Source organism: Schistocerca serialis, chromosome 8 (assembly GCF_023864345.2).
Source record: "Schistocerca serialis cubense isolate TAMUIC-IGC-003099 chromosome 8, iqSchSeri2.2, whole genome shotgun sequence".
In the NCBI taxonomy this organism is placed as follows: Eukaryota; Metazoa; Arthropoda; class Insecta; order Orthoptera; family Acrididae; genus Schistocerca; species Schistocerca serialis.
This window is the reverse complement of record NC_064645.1, coordinates 53,993,414-54,014,522: the sequence shown is the minus strand read 5'-3', so window position 1 is coordinate 54,014,522 and position 21,109 is coordinate 53,993,414. Positions and strand designations below refer to the sequence as shown.

Below are 21,109 nucleotides of genomic sequence, written 5' to 3'. Positions count from 1 at the left end.
AATATCTTGCATATATAGCGAATGATGTATGCCATATTTCCCATGAAACTTCCAAATGGAACCAGTAAACCAGCTGAAAACGACTATTATAAGTCAGTAACAACAACACAGTTGTGGTTACTTTTTTAACATGGGATCATTTCACACAAGGTACGTTTCATTTTAGTGTGTGTGTTTTGACGACGTATTTCAGATTAAGAAATACTGCTAATGTAATTTCAGGACAAACAATTTTTGAGGACAGCCTAGATTAAGCTACATAGTCATTGGCTTTCATTTTCATGCATGCTAAAATGCTAGACTCCGATTGGAGGGGAGGGCAGGGAGGTAGTACATTATGCCGTGTGTGTGTATTTGTAAAAAATTAGAAGTAAATTTGTGACACTATGTTATGCAGATAGATTGACTGTATCGTTACTGACTGCTGCTTGAGCTTCACTGATATCTAGAACGACTTGCAATTGATGTGGCTATATTTGCATCTCAACTATCTTAACCTAAACACGAAAACAACGTAAATTGCCCCGAAAAGCAAATTGACAAGACAGACAAGTGGTGCAGGGTGAATAAAACCACGCTGAACACAGAAAAAGCAAAGACAACGTAACCATCGACACCGCAGGAATCTCCTGGAACCAGGTACAAAATATTTCGTAATAACATTAGACTGTAATGCGTTTTTCCATAACCATGCTGAATATGTCAAACAAAAAGGGCCAAAGTTGATTGACTGAACAGGGAGTAAAAATACAAGATATTCACACACGGTAGTCATTCACTACTAGACAATGACTCAGGAGCCCTTCACCTAAAGCTCATGGCTGTCTAACCACTATTAGCAGCCTGAAGCCCAACAAAATTTATTAGCAAAGAGGTATTGGTGGACACCTAGCAGACAGTAAAATCAGTGGGGTACCATCAAACAGAGAATCATGTACAAGTAAAGTAAGGTCCTTTATGGCAACAGAATTCTATCAGGAATATATTTGTTTCATCAACGGTCGGAATGGTTCACAACATCGAAAAAATTCGGAACTGCTGGGTTCCAAATATGAATTATGTGTCTAACCTCCATTGTTTAACAGTCTATCAATACACATGATACCTTGCATTGCACTTTTAAGTCATATCTCATGTTTCCTGTCTTATGACCCACCGAGGAGTAGTGGTCATATCATACCTCGTCCTGCAGTTCACGTTTTGATTTCCTGTGGGCCCACTAAACGGTTTGAGCCAAATACAGTGATTACTCCTTTGAAAAAGCAGACGGGCCATATCGTTCTCAATTTCCTCGAAACAGAATATGTTCCCCATCTCTAATTACCCAGCAGTCAATGGGACATTAAATCCAGATTTTTCTGTCTTTCGATTCGACTGTCACACATTATATGAACATGTTATGCTGCAAAATTGTACTAATTCACATTTATTACAAATGAAAGTCGGTGCTACAAAAAAAAATGTTCAAATGTGTGTGAAATCTTATGGAACTTATCTGCTAAGATCTTCAGTCCCTAAGCTTACGCACTACTTAACCTAAATTATCCTAAGGACAAACACACTTACTTATGCCCAAGGGAGGACTCGAACCTCTGCCGGGACCAGCCGCACAGTCTGTGACTTCGGTGCTACAGTAACACATCACATCACAATAAATATTTACGCAGTAAGTGACGGAAATGAAACCAGACCGGAGCAGGAAAGGCATGGATCATCCATAAACAGCTGCTGCCCTGTTTTCAGAGTTCGGACATGAAGCTTAACATCTTGTCATGGACGAGACGGTGTACGTTCTTGTCGAACAAGACGTGGAAATGGTCGTAGCCCTCTAGCGGTACCACCATCTTCTTGACATTGCTTGGAATCATTCGAATCTGCCGCATACCTTCCTGTGGATGAGAAGAAAAATTACAAATGTGTTTGACGGAATTTCAGTAGTGCATATGACATAATGATGAACGAAAAGCCAGCAAGGTACTTGGGTCCTATCAACTGCGACATTCATGCAAACACCCACGAATGTACACATACTTTATGGCTACTTTTTGTTAGGTAACAGCTAGAACTTCTGAGGTTTTTGAGTAGTGAATCCAAATCTGGCCCCAGTTTCTTTTTCCTCTCATGAATAGTTTTGTCAACATGTAACGACATTATAACCAAGGTAAACGTAGATGTGCAGTGAACGATAACGTTAAGTTTTAAATGTGGACAAAAAAATAACTGAGGTGTGAAAATGAAAAAAATTCTTTATTACCAAAAACTGTGTGCACTCTCACTTAAGATTCCCTTTTCCTACAAGCCTTAGATCACCTAATAGAGTTTAAAAATGAAAATGGGGCTTCGTTATACAGGGAGACTGGTATGCTTTAGCTCCCCACGCTACTCACTCAAGTGCAAGCTTCATCTCCAAATAACTCCTGCAGTCTGTGCCCATTTGAACTGACGTACTGCAGTCGGCCCTTGGTCTCACTCTGCAGTTTATGCTTCCCCGATCCTGACTACCCACATTTTCCATCCAGCAGCGTATTCCTTAACGCCTCAATATTGTCCTATCAATCAATCCATTCTTTTGGTCAATTTGTGCCATACACTCACTTTTATACACTATCATTCTATCTTCTCATAAATTTGCCTACGTGAATGAATCTTTTAACTTCTCGAAAAACAACAATAAAATTGTGTGCCTTTAATGAAAATGTACCAAATGATACAACTGAAACTATAATTATGTATGGTAAAAATAATTAACTTCTGATATGCAGCATAGTATTTTAACAAAAACTTTAAGCTGGAAAATTTAGTATTAATTTTCAGTTTCAAAAACTTGGAAATCTATTTTTTTCTGTATAAATCAAGGCAAATAAACTGAACATGAATGATAGCTTTAAAAATCAAGTAAGTAAACTGACCAGTCATAGTAACAATTATTCACTAAATTAACAGAGCTGAAGAAATAAATCTTATAATATTTCAAAAGCTGAAATTTTGGTAACTAAATATGGTTAAAAGGTTATATTACTTTCAGATGATGAATTTAAAATTACTCTGCCAAATGGCTATAGTAAAATCTTTTTGACAAGACAAAGATGAATTGAAGAAAATTATTCGATTGAATTTCATATATTGAGGTAAAAAAGCAAAATAAAGATAAATCAATTCATGTTATTGAATTTGAATGAATTTCGGATTTTTAAAAATTTTAACTCAGTAAATTTAGTTGTTGAATATTAAATTTGTAACTGCATATTTTGTATTTTTTGAATTAAAAGAGAATTTATTTTGGGTATGTAGATAAATTTTTTAATGTGGGATACTGTAAAACTAAAATTTTGGTTCTATATTGAAAAATTTCAAAATAGATAATTATTATTAATTGATTTGTTAATCGATCAAAATTAAGTAATCAATGAAAGTTATTGATTAACAAAACAGGGAATTTTCGAAGAATATGGGTTTTGGTCCAGGAAACTCATACAATTTCTACTAGAAACATTGTCCAGAAATGTAGTGTTTTCATGTGACAGCCGTTTGAAGACAAATTTGCTAGCAGCAGGCAGTCATGGTGGTCAGTGCTTACATCACATCGGCTGATGTCATTTGACGTCTGCCCTACATGTCTGACCTGGTTTGAGGCTCATTCATGTGTGTGTGAGAGTTAAAACAACATTGTTGATTATGCATTTGCAGGATACACCAATATGATGGTTCTGAATGGTGAAGCTCATGGTAATGGTAGAGCTCCTCATCGTCTTTATCAAGATCATTCTCCACACCGTCCAGATTCATCGTACATCCTTTTCACTACAATTACACAATGGCTTCGTGAAAGGGTACCTTCACTGTCAGCAGGCGTGACTGTGGTGCTCCAAGGACTCACCACACATCCGTGTTGGAAGAGGAAGTACTGCCTTATGTTGAAGGGAACCTTTCAACAAGTGTGTGAGAAATTACGCATGCACTGGATGTTGCTCCCAGCACCGTCTGCTGTGTTGTGGCGGCCGACAACGACATTCATACCACTTCCAACATTCCATACCACCTTTAACATCCACAGAGATGTGACTGAGCCTCAAACCAGGTTAGAAGGGCAGGACAGACATCAAATGACGTCAGCCAGGCCGATGAAAGCATCATACACAGTGACTACCATGTTGTAAACCTACGTAGTAGACTTGTTTCCAAACACCTCTTGCATGGAAAGGGGACATTTACAGACACTGGCTTCCTTTAGTGCTCTCTCAATATACAGATTGAATAACATCGAAGAATGATCACACCTCTGTCTCACACGCTTCTCAACTACTGTTCCCCTTTCGCACACTTCAACTTACAACAATTTAGATTTTGTCACGTAATTAAGTAGCATGCTTTGGACTCAATTTGTTAGAGCCGATGGAATCATTATGTTGTTCTTTAGTATAAAACAAGGGAAACTACCTAGAGCGGCCCCTAGATGGTCAATAACACTAGAAAATAATATTATGCAGTATTATTGACCATCTGACTAGAAAGTGCAAAATATTGCGCAATATTATTGACTTTCTTCCTAGACTGTCAATAATACTGTGATTTGGAATGTTGATATAAAGACGCTGCTAGTGTGACAATCGCTCAACTTTGTTGCAACAGAAGAAAAAGGTGGATGAAAAATTAGGTCAAGGAGCGTCAAGGATCACTAATGAAAATTTGGTGAGAGAATTGAGTCTGACCGAAGAAAAAGAGATTATCATAACTTTATAAGTATTGATGGTCCAACATCTGATACATTACTCGAAATGACTGTCAACATACATAGTCGTCCCCTTACACTGGCACTTGCTCCCTTTCCGCCTTAGAATCTAGACTACGATGTTTTTATTCATTAGAAAATTCTTATACACTTCTAGAAGTGATTCCCCATTAGTCCACTAAACCTTTCGTTTAGCCAAATGTAGCACTGCCTGGTTGACCACAATGAGACAATACCATGCTTAAAGCAGTTGGTGTATAATCGTTTCTTGTTTCAGGAATTAAAGTGATGTGGTTGTAACACTTATTAAGTGGATAACCATCAGTTCTCAGAGATATAATGTTTCTTGTGTCACCTATAAAATTTAGGTGTTGTGGTTTGATACATTTCACAAGTGACCAACTCATTTACATGGAAAATGGCAATGTTTGAGTCTAGTACCCATTCCCATCCCCCATCCACGATAAATTTCTGCATGATCAAACAACAAACACAACAATGAGTGACGTTTACAAGTGTAGTATCATTGAAAGTAGTTAAAAGAAGTAATGGTAACATGTCATGCCTTGCAATAATATGTGCACTGAATGGTTATATTAGGATAGGTAATGTATCAACGCACATAAATAACTATATATACTTTTATTCATAATTTTGCGTTAGTTAATTGTTTTCAAACATTATCCTTCTTATAACTTTTCCATATTTTCTAAACAACAACATTCGAGTCATTTGTAACATCTCTGCTTTTGTACTGATGTGCTCTAATATTACAAAATGCCCAGCAGTTATTTATATGTAAATTCAAGGTGGGTAGAGAGGGTGGGGAGAAAGGAAAGGAAAGAAAAGGGGCTACTGATTTCAGCTCTAGCGGGACATTACGTGAAATCAACGGTGACGAGTGAAAATAAGTGACAGATCGGGATTCGAACCCAATATCTCCTACTTACTAGGCGGGTGCGTTAACCATTGCACCATCCAGGACAGTGCTAGTGCAACCGCGTAAACTATCTTTGCACACCTCACGGCCAACCCCATATTCCCACTGAGTGCCACCTATCCAGCGTGCATGTTCATTTCCCCCATGCTCGCTACTCTGAGATACCCATAGAAGGTCAGAGGTACTTTTGCATCTGCACTGAAGAAGGTGGATGCACTGCCGATCTAGGCGAATAAATTATATGAATGTGTGGGCTCTGTTCTTTCGGGCATCAATAAACTCTTCCCTTTCCTTTCTTTTCTCCCCCCTCCACCTTCAAATTACGTGTAATATCAGCTGCAGATTGCGCGTGGTTCCTGTGCTTTCGGTCATGTCTGTAAGAACTGTAAGAACAGACAGCACACATTCATGTAAGTTATTTATACATTCGACACAGTCCAGTCATTGCGCTCTTTCGTCTTGTTTTGAACTAAATTTCAACAAAAAAAAAAAGAAAAAAAAAACAGCGGACCCGTAGATACTCAGTCTGCAGACTGCCCACAGACGGCACAATATTTCCGAGCAGCGCAAAATATTTCGAAGCTTTTTGATGTTTTCAGTATCACTGCACAGCCTCTCAATCTTTCCCCTAGATGATCAATACTATTGCACTTCAGAAAAATTTGTGCCATATTTTTAAGGATCCAGGGGCACTTTCGTGTGCCCCTAGCGACCCACTTATTCTTCCGCTTCGATTAACGAAATGTTTGTACCTCTAAGCTAATTGTGAAAATAATGTCGATATTGGTTTAAGATTGGATTATTGAGCACTTACTACAATCATCGCTAGTTATCTGTACAGACTTATTTTATGTTTCAGCAGCCTAATTCCACTGGGGAGGAAACGTTTGATGATACGAAAATTACGTGCCATCAGCGTGGTATCACATGCACAATTTGCATCCTATTTCTTAGAACCTAAATTATTTTATATACAGAGTCCGATTATTGTTGCTGTGCCCCGCGACACGTCTTTATCGCATTGTACCGCACATTAATATCGTTTGTCATCACCAAACTTATCGTACTCCTACAGTGACGACTGCGCCTGGTCTTCTCGTAACATGGAATTCAACACGAAACAAACCGCAGATTCAGGCTCACTGTGGTTTTTTTGCTTGAATCAAGTCCTAACTGGAAACTAAACATGGTCATTTTCACTCCCGCTGTACCCTCTGTGATTTATGCCACCTCCGAATAGTTATCATTCTGGCGTAAAATGCAGTCTACCATTCCTGTCTTATTCCGAACTTTTTCTGGGATGAATTGCACACTGTTATAACTGCAATATAAATACGTAAAACTGCAACCAGTCAATTTTTTGAAACAGTTATTGGTTCATTCCATGAACCAGCTTCCTGGAATGAATAAACAGCTAGTGGGCTTTTCCCTGGAATGAATAAATAACTATTTCAAAAAATTGACGGGTTGCAGCTTTATGTATGTACATTGAATAAACTGTCATGCGTTCTTAAAAATCCGTAATGGATAAGCTTACTCTGTTGTAACTGTTGTCTGGTTAGTCTGTATATAACCTTTTTCTCCCAGGATTCTATCTCTGCTACCTTCAGAATTTCATATGGTGTATGGAGTGTCAAACCTTTTTTTCTAAGTGTTCAAATACAATAAACCTAGGATTTCCTTTCTTTAACGTATCCTCCACACTGATCAGCCAGAACATTATGACCACCTGCCTAACAGCCGGTACGAGGACGCGCCCAACTTTCGCACGGATAACAGAGACGACGCGTCGTGGCAAGGAAGGAATGAGGCCCTGGCAGGTCGCTGGGGGGAGTTGGCACCACATCTGCACACACAAGTCACCTAATTCCCGTAAATTCCGGGGATGGGGGTGATGAGCTCTGACGCCACATTCAGTCACATCCCAGATGTGTTCAATCGGGTGCAGATCCGCCGAGTTGGAGGGCCAGCACATCCACTGACACCCGTTATTGGGTTCCACTGCTGACCTTGTGACAAGGCGTTGAAAAATACCACTGCCGTCGGGAAACATGACAGTGATTGTGGTTGAAGTAGCTGTGTAAGTGGACTGAAACCAGCGTACGATACTCCTTCACTGTCATGCTGCTCCACTGGGCCCACGGACGCCCGTGTCAATGTTCCCCAGAGCATAATGGAGCCGCCGCGACGTTCCCTCTGTCCCGCAGTGAAGGTGTCAAGGAGCCATTCCCCTGGATGGCGACGGATTCGCGCCCTCTCATCGGCGTGATGAAGAAGGTACCGGGAGTCACCAGACTGTGTACTGCTCTGACCCTGCGCCAACGTCCATTTCCGATGGCCACGTGCCCATTTCAGTCGTAGTTGCTAGTTGCCGATTTCATGTGTCAACATGGCACATACATGGGTCGACGGCTGCTGAGGCCCATCGTTAGGAGTGTTCGATGCACTGTGTGTTCAGACACACTTGTACTCTGCCCGACAGCAAAGTCTGATTATAGTTCCGCAACAGTTCGCCGCCTGCCCCGTTTCACCAGTCGCCCAGCCTACGATGTCCGATATCTGTAATAAGGGGTCCCTGCCCAACACCACGACAGCGCCGGCCGTTGTGGCCGAGCGGTTCTAGGCGCTTCAGTCTGGAACCGCCCGACCGCTACGGTCGTATGTTCGAATCCTGCCTCGGGCCTCGATGCGTGTGATGTCCTTAGGTTAGTTAGGTTTAAGTAGTTCTAAGTTCTAGGGGACTGATGACCTTAGATGTTAAGTCCATTGTGCTCAGAGCCATTTGAACCACGACATCTGGACGTAGTTTCACCTTCGTTTCAAAACTTGTTGAAGACACTCACTACAGCGTTCGTCGAAAACCTGACAAGTCGTGCGCTTTCAGAAATGCACGTGCCGAGCGTCCGACCCATCACAATCTGTCCTCGGTCAAACTCAGATAAGTCGCGTGCCTTCCCCACTCTACACACGGACTGCACGCTCACTTTTACTACAAGCACCTTGAGTATGTCTGGCTAGCAGCCATTCCTCGACAGGTGACGCTGTTATCGCCTGAAAGGGTTTATATCGATAGTAGGTTAGTGCTCATAATGTTCTGGTTGATCAGTGTAACATAGGTCGTGGAATCAATAATGCATCGCGTGCAGCTACACTTCTGTGAATTACAAGCCGACCTTCCCCGAGATCGACTTCTGCTATGTTCCCCACTCTTCAGCAAATAATTCGTATCAGCGTTTTGCAACCATGACTTATTAAACCGGTGGTTCGGTAATATTCCAACTTGTCAGCTCCTGCTTACTTACGAAATGGTGTTATTACATTCGGGTATTTTGCCCGTGTCATATATCTCACTCATGATGTAGAATAGCCTTGCAATGGCGGACTGTCCAAAGAATCTCAGTAATTCTGACGGAATGTCTCCTGCTCAAGGGGCCCATAACAGAAATATAATGTGGGTCGTTATGTTGCCTCTGTTCATAATAACAAACATCTCGTATGTTACCCAATCCCGCGTTTTTGAATTTTTATTTTACACGCCTAGTTCCGTACGTCCAAATTGAGGAGCAAATCTCCAAGGTCGTGGAACGTGTCAGTGCATGAAAATGCAACATAAAAGTAACAACAGATTTAATAAAATATTTTAGAACCCAAAAGAAGACAAGCTATAAGTTTATCTAAACCCAGTCAACAACATAATACAGGATTCAGCTTAATATTTCAAGGAACTACCCAACAAAAGAGAAGGGGTGACCTACTGGGAAAACTCTTCAGTTTCTATTTGAAAGCGCGTAGGTCACTGCTAAGACTTTTGATTTATTGTGGTTGTTGTTGTTGTGGTCTTCAGTCCTGAGACTGGTTTGATGCAGCTCTCCATACTACTCTCCTGCGCAAGCTTCTTCATTTCCCATACTTACTGCAACCTACTTCCTTCTGAATCTGCTTAGTGTATTCATCTCTTGGTCTCCCACTACCATTTTTACCCTCCACGCTGCCCTACAACGCTAAATTTGTGATCCCTTGATGCCTCAGAACATGTCCTAACAACCGGCCCCTCTTCTTGTCACGTTGTGCCACAAACTCCTCTTCTCCCCAATTCTATTCAGTACCTCCTCATTAGTTATGTGATCTACCCATCTAATCTTCAGCATTCTTCTGTAGCACCACATTTCGAAAGCTTCTATTCTCTTCTTGTCCAAACTATTTATCGTCCATGTTTCACTTACATACATGGCTACACTCCATACAAATACTTTTAGAAACGACTTCCTGACACTTAAACCTATACTCGATGTTAACAAATTTCTCTTCTTCAGAAACGCTTTCCTTGCCATTGCCAGTCTACATTTTATATCCTCTCTACTTCGACCATCATCAGTTATTTTGCTCCCCAAATAGCAAAACACTTTTACTAACTTAACTGTCTCATTTACTAATCTAATTCCCTCAGCATTACTCGACTTAATTCGACTACATTCCATTATCCTCGTTTTGCTTTTGTTGATGTTCATCTTATATCCCCCTTTCAAGACACTGTCCATTCCGTTCAACTGCTCTTCCAAGTCCTTTGCTGTCTCATACAGAATTACAGTGTCATCGGCGAACCCCAAACTTTTATTTCTTCTCCATGGATTTTAATACCTACTCCAAATTTTTCTTTTGTTTACTTTTCTGCTTGCCCAATATACAGATTGAATAACATCGGGGAGAGGCTACAACCATGTCTCACTCCCATCCCAACCACTGCTTCCCTTTCATGCCCCTCGACTCTTATAACTGCCATCTGGTTTCTGTACAAATTGTAAATAGCCTTTCTTTCCCTGTATTTTGGCTCTGCCACCTTCAGAATTTGAAAGAGAGTATTCCAGTCAACATTGTCAAAAGCTTTCTCTAAGTCTACAAATGCTAGAAACGTAGGTTTGCCTTTCCTTAGTTTATTTTCTAAGATAAGTCGTAAGGTCAGTATTGCCTCACGTGTTCCCATATTTCTACGGAATCCAAACTGATCTTACCCGAGGTCGGCTTCTACCAGTTTTTCCATTCGTCTGTAGAGAATTCGTGTTAGCATTTTGCAGATGTGACTTATTAAACTGATAGTTCGGTAATTTTCACATCTGTCAACACTTGCTTTCTTTGGGATTGGAATTATTATATTCTTCTTGAAGTCTGAGGGAATTTCGCCTGTCTCATACATCTTGCGCACCAGATGGTAGGGTTTTGTCAGGACTGGCTCTCCAAAGGCTGTCAGTTGTTATAATGGAATGTTGTCTACTCCCGGGGCCTTGTTTCGACTCATGTCTTTCAGTGCTCTGTCATACTCTTCACGAAGTATCGTATCTCCCATTTCATCTTCATCTACCTCCTTTTCCATTTCCATAATATTGTTCTCAAGAACATCGCCCTTATATAGACCCTCTACATACTCCTTCCACCTTTCTGCTTTCCCTTCTTTGCTTTGAACTGGATTTCCGTCTGAGCTCTTGATATTTAAACAAGTGGCTCTCTTTTCTCCAAAGGTCTCTTTAATTTTCCTGTAGGCAGTATCTATCTTACCCCTAGTGAGATAAGCCTCTACATCCTTACATTTGTCCTCTAGCCATCCCTGCTTATCCATTTTGCGATTCCTGTCGATCTCATTTTTGAGACGTTTTTATTCCTTTTTTCCTGCTTCATTTACTGCATTTTTATATTTTCTCCTTTCATCAATTAAATTCACTATTTCTTCTGTTACCCAAGGATTTCTACTAGGCCTCGTCTTTGTACCTACTTCATCCTCTGCTGCCTTCACTACTTCATCCCTCAGAGCTACCCATTCTTCTTCTACTGTATTTCTTTCCCCTATTCCTGTCAATTGTTCCCTTATGCTCTCCCTGAAACTCAGTACAACCTCTGGGTTAGTCAGTTTATCCAGGATCCGTCTCCTTAAATTCCCACCTTTTTGCAGTTTCTTCAGATTTAATCTACAGTTCATAACCAATAGATTGTGGTCAGAGTCCACATCTGCGCCTGGAAATGTCTTATAATTTAAAATCTGGTTCCTAAATGTCTTACCATTATATAATCTATCTGATACCTTCTAGTATCTCCAGGATTCTTCCACGTATACAAACTTCTTTTATGATTCTTGAACCAAGTGTGTTAGCTATGATTAAGTTATGCTCTGTGCACAATTCTACCAGGCGGCTTCTTCTTTCATTTCTTACCCCCAATCCATATTCACCTACTATGTTTCCTCCTCTCCCTTTTCCTACTCTCGAATTCCAGTCACCCATGACTATTAAATTTTCGTCTTCTTTCACTACCTGAATAATTTCTCTTATCTCATCATACATTTCATCAATTTCTTCATCATCTGCAGAGCCAGTTGGCATATAAACTTGTACTACTGTAGTAGGCATGGGTTTCGTGTCTATCTTGGCCACAATTATGCGTTCACTATGCTGCTTGTAGTAGCTTACTCGCAATCCTATTTTTTTTATTCATTATTAAACCTACTCCTGCATTACCCCTATTTGATTTTGTATTTATAACCCTGTATTCACCTGACCAGAAGTCTTGTTCCTCCTGCCACCGAACTTCACTAATTCCCACTATATCTAACTTCAACCTATCCATTTCCCTTTTTAAATTTTCTAACCTACCTGCCCGATTAAGGGATCTGACATTCCACGCTCCGATCCGTAGAATGCCAGTTTTCTTTCTCCTGATAACGACGTCCTCTTTAGTAGTCCCCGCCCGGAGATCAGAGTGGGGGACTATTTTACCTCCGGAATATTTTACCCAAGAGGACGTTATCATCATTTAGCCGTACAGCAAAGCTGCGTGTCCTCGGGAAAAATTCGGCTGTAGTTTCCCCTTGCTTTCAGCCGTTCGCAGTACCAGCACAGTATGGCCATTTTGGTTAGTGTTAAAAGGCCAGATCAGTCAATCATCCAGTTTGTTGCCCCTGCAACTACTGAAAAGGCTGCTGCTCCTCTTCAGGAACCACACGTTTGTCTGTCCTCTCAACAGATACCCCTCCGTTGTGGTTGCACCTACGGTACGGCTATCTGTATCGTTGAGGCACGCAAGCCTCCCCACCAACAGCAAGGTCCATGGTTCATGGGGCAAGTTTCTTGTGGTAGCTTACTGAAAATGGATCTAGCAATGTACTGCACACCTTTATGCACAATAGTATAAGAAGTGCGACACAAATGGAGATTGGACTTCTGCCTAGTATTAACTGAGGAAAAACTATTAATTCTTGAGAATAAGGTGATTTTGTTAACAAGAAACGACAGTATATACATATTGAGAGGCCGGTGTCAGAATACCCAGACTAATGTACAGGAGTCGACAAGAAGTTTGCGAACTTACATCACTAATTGCCTGAACCGCCCTTTCTGGGCCAAAAATATCCTTTAAGAATGGGGAGAGTTACCCCAAAACATAATACCGTAAGTCATAAGCGAATGAAGATAAGCAAAGTAGACTGCTTTTCAAGTCGAACTATCACTTCTTTAGGATACCGTTCGAATTGAAAAAATGACAGCATTAAGTCTTTGAACAGGATGCTGAATGTGGGTTTGCCACGACAGTTTAGTGTCTATCTGAATACCTAGAAATCTGAACTGTTCAGTTTCACTAATCACATGCGCATTCTGTGAAATTAAAACGTCGGGTTTTGTTGAATTGTGTGTTAGGAACTGCAAAAACTTATTCTTACGCTGATTTAGCTTTAGATTATTTTCTACAAGCTATGAACTTATGTCATGAACGCCACCGTTAGAAACAGTGCTAATATGGCACACAACATCCTTTACTACCCAAGCGAGTGTCATCAGCAAACAGAAATATTTTAGAGTCACCTATAATAGTAGAGGGTATGTCATTTACATAAATAAGGAACAGTAGTAGCCCAACACTGATCCCTGGGGCACCCCCATTTGACCGTACCCCGCTCAGACCCCGCATCACAGCCATTTTCAACACTGTGAATAACGATCCTTTGGTGTCTGTTGTTAAAGCAAGAGCTGAACCAATTGTGAGCTACTCCCCGTATTCCGTAATGGTCCGACTTCTGGAGGAATGTTTTGTGATAAACACAATCAAACACCTTAGTCAAATCAAAACAGATGCCTAACGTTTGAAAACTTTTGTTAACTGCATCCAGCTACTCACATAGAAGGGAGTACATAGCATTTTCAATTGTTAAACAACTTCTAACATCGAGCTGTACATTTGATAGCAAATTATATGAAATAAAATGATCAATTATCCTTACATACACAGCCTTTTCAATAACTTTAGCAAACACTGATGGCATAGAAATAGGTCTAATATTGTGTACGTTATCGTTTTCTCCCTTTTCATAAAGCGGCTTTACTACTGGGTGTTTAATCGCTCAGAAAACGGATCATTCTTAAAGGAAAAATTATAAATGTGGCTAAGTACAGGGCTAACATGTGCAGCACAGTGCTTTAATATTCTGCTGTCCATGGAAGTTTTTAGTCTTGAGTGATTTAATTATTGACTCAGTCTCCCCCCTTGTCAATATCACAGAGAAGTTTTTCAGACATCAACCTCGGAAAGGCTTTTCCAAGACGCTTAACAATTCCTTGTAGAAACTAAGTTTTTATTTAATTCACCATCAACGCTGGGAAAATGATTGTTAAATACTGTACATGTATCTGACTTGTCAATAACAGAAATATTTTTACTGCGGACTGACTTTATATCGTCGACCTTGTACTGCTGACCAGACACTTGCTTCACAATTGACCACGTCGTTATAATTTTAGCCTGTGTATTAGCTATGCTATTTGCGTACTACATACTGTTTGCCTTCCTAATAACAATACTGTTTGTAATGGGCTGTTGTAACTTCTTCTTCTTCTTGTTGGTACCATAGACTTGTAGTGCGTCGGCTGCTCACAGGCGGCGTTCCCTTGCTTCTTGAACCAGCTCTTCGGAGCTGTTGATGCCAGTCCATGTCTTGATATTCTGTGACCATGATTGCTTCCTTCTACCTGCTGGCACTTTCCTTCTATTCTGCCTTCTAGAATTAATTGAAGAAGTTTATATTTATTTCCTCACAATGTCTTTCTTCTTTTAATTGGCCCATTAGTTCTCTATCCACACCAGCTGTACGCAGTACTTTAGCATTGCTCACTTTCTCAATCCATGATATTTTTAGTAATCGGAGCAAGAACCACATTTATGTTACTTATAATCTCTTTACAGAGGCTGCTTTAATTGACCAAGCTTCCGCTCCATAGAGTCGGAAGGGGATAACATAGGATTGTTCCGCCATTATTCTCAGATGGAGCGGCATGTCTGTGTGTGTCAGCATATTTCGCAGCTTTCGGAGCGTTTCTTTGGCAATCCCACAGAGAATCTTAATTTCATCATCACAATCAAGTTTCGAATTTATCACAGGTCCTAGATGTTTAAATTTGGCTACTTTCTCGATTTTACCACAGTTAATGACTAGGGACTCGTTTTGACCGGGGGTTGTTCCAGTTGATATCCATTTAGTTTTCTTCGAATTTATTCTGACGCCAAAATGCTGACCAGCTTTATCTATTTCTGTACCTCGGCTATGGATGGTGCGAAAAAAGCTGTGTCGTCTGGATACCATAAGTTCCAGATCTTCACTCCATTTACTTTTACACCAAACGAACCTGAGTCTTGCCTGGATGGAAAAATCCTGTCCAGATACAAACTGAACAGTAATGGGGACAGTACACAACCCTGGCGGACTCCTTTCAGTATTTTCACAGATTCTGTTTTTAAATTTTTGTTAATTTTGACCTCTGCTCTCTGATTCCAGAATAACTGTTGAATGATTCTTATGTCCTTACCATCCAATCCTATTTCTCATAAGATTGTGATAAGGGGGTCATGCTTAACGATGTCAAATGCTTTCTCATAATCGATAAAGCGTATATGGATTTCATGCTGATAGTTATAGCATCTTTGCACAAGTATCTTCATGCCAGACAACGCTTCTCGGGTACACATCCCCTTCATAAAGCCAAACTGGCTTTCTCCACAATACTCCTCACATTTATGATAAATTCGTTTATGTATAATTCTTAGAGATCAATCGAAATTCTGAGCACTTTTTTTGCATTTGCTTTCTTCGGTAATGGGACAAAGGTTGATTTCAGCCGTTCATCCGGGATCTGGCCTGAGCTGCAAATTTCATTAAATAGGGTTGTCTACGTTTATATGTCTACGCATTTTAAAATTTCAGTGGGTAAGTTGTCCCACAAGACGCTTTTCTGTTCTTTGTTACTTTCAGTGCATATTCTACCTTTGATGATACGATACATGGACTAGATTCTTCTTCACTTTGATTTACTGTCTTGTCTCTTTTGTCGTGAAACAGAGATGATATGTAATTCTCCCAGTGTTTTGTCATTTTTTCCGATTCGAATATAATCCGATTATCCTCATCTCATAAAGCAGTTAGGTTCTGCTTCTTGAAGCTTCCAGTTATAACCTTGATCTTGTTAAGGAAACTATAGGAGTCAGGTAACTTCAGCATTTCTTGTGCTCTAGTGCACACACATAATTGTGTCAAAAATGCGAAAGAACTCTTGTTTGTTACGTTTTCATGACTGAACAAATGATTAGGTTTCAATAAAATTTGATATGGACATTTCTTGAACCCCAAGGAAGGACATAGCCTTCTCGAGAAAGTAAAAATAAAAATAAAATTAAAAAAATAAGAAATTAAATATCCACCCCTAAGAGGTTGAAGGGAGTACATCAAAGAACAGAACCAATGTTAAAAATTATTAAATTTGTCGCATAATGTATACGTTGTATAATGTATAGTTACTTAAACAGCCCACGCTCTTTTGTACGCATTTCTCGGCAGTACGTGCTGCTGCATCGTGCAGTGGCACAGCTGGGACGGTTTGGGAGGGGGAGGGTCCGGCGTACGGCGTGAGCTGTGCCTAGTCAAATAGGCGGACACGTGAGGGCAGCCGATGGCGTTGCAGCTATAATAGCCTACTTAACCAGCATCACTCGTCACGGGTTCACCTGCAGGCAACAGCTAGTCTTTAAACATTACGCCATTCACTCTCTTGATTTCATGTACTCAAAGTCACTGACGACGTGATTGCTCCTGGCAGGTAGGCAACCTGCTGCCACTGCATGTAGGCAACTGAATGGGCAAAGGTCAGTATGGAGCAAAATAAGGAAAGGAGCAAATGTAAATGCCGTGCGACTAGGCGACTAGGGCCTCCTGTGGGGTAGACCGTTCGCCTGGTTCAAGCCTTTCGAGTTGACGCCACTTCGGCGACTTGCGTGTCGATGGGGATGAAATAATGATGATAAGGACAACACAACACCCATTCCCTCAGCGGAAAAAATCTCCGAGCCAACCGGGAATCGAAACCAGGCCGTTAGGTATGACATTCTATCGCGCTGACCATTCAGCTTCCAGGGGCGGACAAGGAAAGGAGGAAGGTTATGGTTTTAACATCGGAGCGACAATGACGTTATTAGAGGTGGAGCCCAAGGTCGGAATGTTTCAATGATGGGGAAGTTTCGGGCGCCCTTTTCAAAGGAACCATTTTGTATTTGCATAGAGGGATTTAGGAAAATCGTAATTCAGGATTATAGTGCACAAATGTGAACTGTTGTCCTCCCCAGCGTGGATCCAATATGTTGACAACTACGCCACATCACACCGATACATAGCTGCTGCCAATTTGCGTGAGTCGAAATAGTTTCAAGTTCAGTAACCATTATAGAGGTTGCTACATCCGCTGTTCGTCGATTCATTTAAACCAATTTGAAGGCATTATTTCAGTGAACTTGCACACCAAACGCTATCTCTTGTGGGAATGCGGGATGGCGAGTGAGCGTTTCACGGGTAGGTGGAGCTATGATAGTGGCGTGTAAAAGGCTGGGAATTTGGTCGGATGGGAAGCGTGCTTGGGTGGTCGAAGCGGTTAAGGCAAGCAGCTGCGTTAAGCGGGCACAAATTCCCTCTATTACCATCGATTCATTTCGATGCCCAAATGCGTCATTGATAACCTCTGAACAGTGTTCTTTCAAAGTGTAATGGATAGAAGTACTAAATCGGAAAATTTCCTTTCTCATGGGCCCGCAGCGCATATTAGGTCAAAGAACAAAGTATTAAAAGCTTTCCAAGTTGTGCTGCTTTTTCTATTAACACTTCATTACGAAAGTGTGCTGAAAAGCAATGCCTCGGAATTTTTTTTCTGTTCTCAATATTGGCTGAGATGTTACATATCATGCATATTACTCGGTAGACTTTGCTGCGTCGCTGGAGCAGTTTGCAACGCTCTGCCCATAGAGGGCTCAGTACTGTGGCGTGTAACATGGCGGTGTGTGTGTAGTGGACTGACCAGACAGCCAATCCACTAGGACGGGTAGCCGAAAGGCACGCGTTTAAGCTCACGCAGGCTGGCGTGAGGTCTGGAAAATGACAAGGAATTATAGTAGCCAAAAATAGTACATAGCTTCTGGAATACTTAACTTTAATTCAAAATTGTAGAACATCTCTCGTTACCGTACATGCTTCATTAGATACATAGCAAAGGATAGATGGCGCCTTGCTAGGTCGTAGCAAATGACGTAGCTGAAGGCTATGCTAACTATCGTCTCGGCAAATGAGAGCGTAATTGTCAGTGAACCATGGCTAGCAACGTCGGCTGTACAACTGGGGCGAGTGCTAGTAAGTCTCTCTAGACCTGCCGTGTGGTGGCGCTCGGTCTGCTATCACTGACAGTGGCGACACGTGGGTCCGACGTATACTAATGGACCGCGGCCGATTTAAAGGTTACCACCTAGCAAGTGTGGTGTCTGGCGGTGACACCACAGTGTGAGTACCTAATTAGGTGCGTGGTAAACTGGAAGCACGAATTCGAAGAATTCGTCACACACGGAGCACACTCTCTTTCATCGTGACAATGGCAGAATTCACACGACCGTTGCGGTATCTGGACCAATCCGCCGCCTTCAGTCCACTACCATCAGTAATACTTCATACAGCCCCAACTTGGCCCCATCCGATTTTCGTCTGCTTCCAGAACACATTCGAGGTTTTCAGTTTGGCACTGGCGAAACGGTGTAAGCAAAGGTGAAGTTGTGGCTCCGTCAGCGATGTCAAACATTCAGCAGTGGCGGTATCAACAAACTGTTGTCTCGTCGGGAGAAATGTGTTGATCGCCACGGTGACAACGTCGGGAAATAAATATGTAGACATGAAGAATAAAGCTGTCTAATGTGAATAAAGTTTGTTTTGTTTAAAAACTGAGCTGTGGCGACTGGCGCTAGTTACGTTCCACTTGCGTTGCTGATATCGATACTCGTCTGGTCTCGTATCTCTGACTGTTCCGCCTTTGGTTTTCCGGCTTGGCGTGTGTCCGGGAGTCTCTCTCCGATCAGCGTTCGACGAGGCAACATTGTTTTGAAAGGAAGCCTTCGTCTCCATCCGTGGTGCCTGGGCCTCGCCGTCCTCGTCGTTTCGCCGAGCATCGGGTGTACGGTGCTGATTAGTCGGGGCCTTTGCGTGCGAAACGTTGGTGGGTTCGTCGTCTCATGCTGGACATCTTCTCCTCGCACAACTGGAAGCATTAAGTTATGTAGGATTCATACTCTGATGTTAACCGGTGAAGATGTGTGAGACTTACGGGGCCATGTGGTATCTGCCGGAGATTAGTTACGGACAGTTCTGAAGTTGGTTCCACAGTGTCTTACGGATAGTTCTGAAGTTGGTTCCACAGTGTCTTATTCATTGAGGCTAATGTACTGCTTATTCTGCTTCAGGACATGTACAGTGTGTCTTATTTTGAGTGGCTTATATGGAAATCTTAGACTGTTTTAGGACACACTGTCCGGTCTGAGCTTGGTCGGGACTTTGTACGTGTGCAGCGGCCGTAGAATTCAACACAATTAGCTCCGGGTTGGTTTAATCACTTGCTCCAGCAGGATTTAGTATAAGTATTTAATGCGGGAATTTCCTTCAGCCTACTGTAAGTGGTGCCTTAAATTTTTGCTAACTTCTTAGAAGACTGTTGATTTACCAGGATCGCTCCGTAAGAATTTGCATTAACTCTTGGGAGCGTAATTATTATTAATTATAATCTTGGCTGTGACTGGAGCTTACACTGATTGGAATTTATTTGCGCTGCAGGAAATTTTCTCAAGACTACTTGTGCTCTGAGGTCGGTGCTGTTAACAAATCCTTGTCAGGGATACTTATGTTGGGCCCAGTCGGATTACACATCCACCGGTTTATGCGATCCTGTGAACAAGTTTTGGGCAGCAAAAGGTCGCACTGTCTGTCTTCCGCAGTGTTATTTTGTTCCAAGCGCCGCTATGGCCTTTAATGCTGTTGTTTAAAGTTAAGTTGCAATTTTAGAACGATTTTGAGTCATTCCATTTGTTAACTAAGAGAAGCTACCCTTTTATAACCTTATTGCTTCTGGAAGTTATTTAAACATTATACTAGTGGTTGAGATAACAACCGTCATTCTTATTTAATGTAAATTTTACTTATTTGCATATTGTTGGGGAACGCTGTAACCCTTGCTATCATTCTTGTTTGGTGAAGTGTTCAACTCCGTGTTCTCCTCCTTTCGCCACCTTGTGTTTTAGTTTAAGAATTTTTGGACTGTGGACTGTTATGTGGCCGGTTCAGTTTTATTAAATTTTTATTTTTCTCTTGTGCCCAGGAAGTTTTGGTAATTTTATGGCTGTTTAAATTTGGCTTGAAGGTTGTATCATTAGTATCTTAATTGTGTCGGCCAAAGAATGATTGTGTGAGAGTTATAATTGACATTTACTGTAATCGTTGATTATGGTTCAGTATTCAAGTTAATTGTTTAATTAAAACCTTAATTGTGTTTAATCCAATTCAGTCTGTCAAAAATAAATTTGTATGTTGTACCAGTAAAAACAAGGGGAGAAAGGTCCGAATAAAATTAATATATGGTGCCATTTTTTTTATTCTGTAATAATGGTAGTTGTTCTCTAATCAAAATTAAAATTATGTACAAGCCACAAGTTTGTCCATCAGCAAAGATCCGTAGCTTCCTAATTCATTGAGTAGCTATGTAATTTGAGCAGCAAACAGCTCAAACAGCTGCAAGAGTTTTCACATAAAAATTCGAAAACATTAAATTTTCAGAACGCCCTTGTAATAAATTTTATATACTATGTGATCAAAAGTATCCGGACACCCCCAAAAACATACGTGCATTGTGCTGCCACCTACTGACAGGAACTCCATATCAGCTACATCAGTAGTCATTAGACATTGTGAGAGAGCAGAATGGGGCGCTCTGGTGAACTCACGGACTTCGAACGTGGTCAGGTGACTGGGTGTCACTTGTGTCATACGTCTGTACTCGAGATTTCCACATTCTTAAACATCCCTAGGTCTACTGTTTCCGATGCGATAGTGAAGTGGAAAC

General features: G+C 41.2%; 1 protein-coding gene across 1 annotated transcript in view; it reads right to left on the bottom strand.

Moving 5' to 3' along the window:
* Nucleotides 1-1,434: 1,434 nt before the first annotated feature.
* Nucleotides 1,435-21,109, bottom strand: part of LOC126416452 (lysosomal acid lipase/cholesteryl ester hydrolase-like) — a 132,399-nt gene continuing 112,724 nt past the window's right edge. Inside the window, exon 8 of the mRNA XM_050084180.1 lies at nt 1,435-1,889. Coding sequence (XP_049940137.1) covers nt 1,740-1,889 — 150 coding nt within the window. The 3' untranslated portion in view covers nt 1,435-1,739. The remainder of the gene's footprint in view (nt 1,890-21,109) is intronic.